This window comes from Neopelma chrysocephalum, unplaced genomic scaffold (genome assembly GCF_003984885.1).
Source record: "Neopelma chrysocephalum unplaced genomic scaffold, ASM398488v2 Primary Assembly neopelma1_13891, whole genome shotgun sequence".
NCBI lineage: Eukaryota > Metazoa > Chordata > Aves > Passeriformes > Pipridae > Neopelma > Neopelma chrysocephalum.
Window position 1 is genome coordinate 1 of NW_020898743.1, and position 815 is coordinate 815.

Consider the following 815-nt stretch of genomic DNA (forward strand, 5'->3'; position numbering starts at 1 on the left):
TCACACCTGGAGCCTGTCTGACCGTGGCTGCAGCTCCATGTCTCCTGTGTTCCCGGTGATGGGAAAGGGCGATGGGGCCGGAGCAGCAGCCACCGCCTCCCCTGGGGTGTGGGGGGCACCAGAACAACCCCCCATTGGGGTATGGGCGGCACAGGTGGGGCTCCCCACACTGACCCCCCTGCCCCCCCAGAACGGGGAGCTCAAGCTGGCGGATTTCGGGCTGGCCCGGGCCTTTGGCATCCCCGTGCGCTGCTACTCAGCCGAGGTGAGGGGGCTCGGGGGGCTCAGGGCACTGGCTGCCCCGTGCTCTGAGTGCCCCTGTCCCCATCTGAGGGTCCTGTCCCTCCCAGGTGGTCACTCTGTGGTACCGGCCCCCCGACGTCCTCTTCGGTGCCAAGCTCTACTCCACCTCCATCGACATGTGGTCAGCTGGGTGCATCTTCGCAGGTTTGCTGGGGGGCCCCGGGGGGCCTGGGGGGCTGCAGGAGCCCTGGGACCCACCCTCTGTCTCCCCAGAACTGGCCAATGCGGGGCGGCCCCTCTTCCCGGGGAACGACGTGGACGACCAGCTGAAGAGGATCTTCCGATATCCTTGGGAATGGGGGGAACGGGGAGCTCTGGGGATGGGGTTCCCCTGGAATGGACCTCCCCTGGGAATCCCCCTTGGAAATGAGGACCCCAGTTGGTAATGGGGAACCCTCTGGGAATGGGGAGCCTTGTGAATGGAGAGCCCCGTGGGAACGGAGACCCCTGGGCATGGGGACCCATCTCGGCTGGGCAGGGGGTCGGGGGGGTCGGGTGCCGGGTGCCCCCGT

The 815-nt window shown here is 67.9% G+C and overlaps 1 protein-coding gene across 2 annotated transcripts; it reads left to right on the forward strand.

The window, feature by feature from the left end:
• Positions 1-31: 31 nt before the first annotated feature.
• Positions 32-742, forward strand: LOC113979121 (cyclin-dependent-like kinase 5). 2 transcript variants are annotated; one of them, XM_027706605.1, is made up of 4 exons: positions 44-265; positions 351-447; positions 517-621; positions 688-737. In XM_027706605.1, exons 1-4 carry the CDS (start codon positions 59-61, stop codon positions 720-722), a joined length of 444 nt encoding a protein of 147 aa, XP_027562406.1. In that variant the 5' UTR covers positions 44-58; the 3' UTR covers positions 723-737. The 2 variants fall into 2 exon arrangements, with proteins under 2 accessions (XP_027562405.1, XP_027562406.1); XM_027706604.1 differs by having other exon boundaries at positions 32-265; positions 517-742.
• Positions 743-815: the final 73 nt, after the last annotated feature.

Bases quoted from the DNA above. Each gene is read 5' to 3' on its own strand.
- LOC113979121 (XM_027706604.1), top strand. From the start codon at position 38: ATGTCTCCTGTGTTCCCGGTGATGGGAAAGGGCGATGGGGCCGGAGCA. The intron at 266-350 runs GTGAGGGGGCTC...TGTCCCTCCCAG, and splicing joins TGCGCTGCTACTCAGCCGAG to GTGGTCACTCTGTGGTACCG. The intron at 448-516 runs GTTTGCTGGGGG...CTGTCTCCCCAG, and splicing joins AGCTGGGTGCATCTTCGCAG to AACTGGCCAATGCGGGGCGG.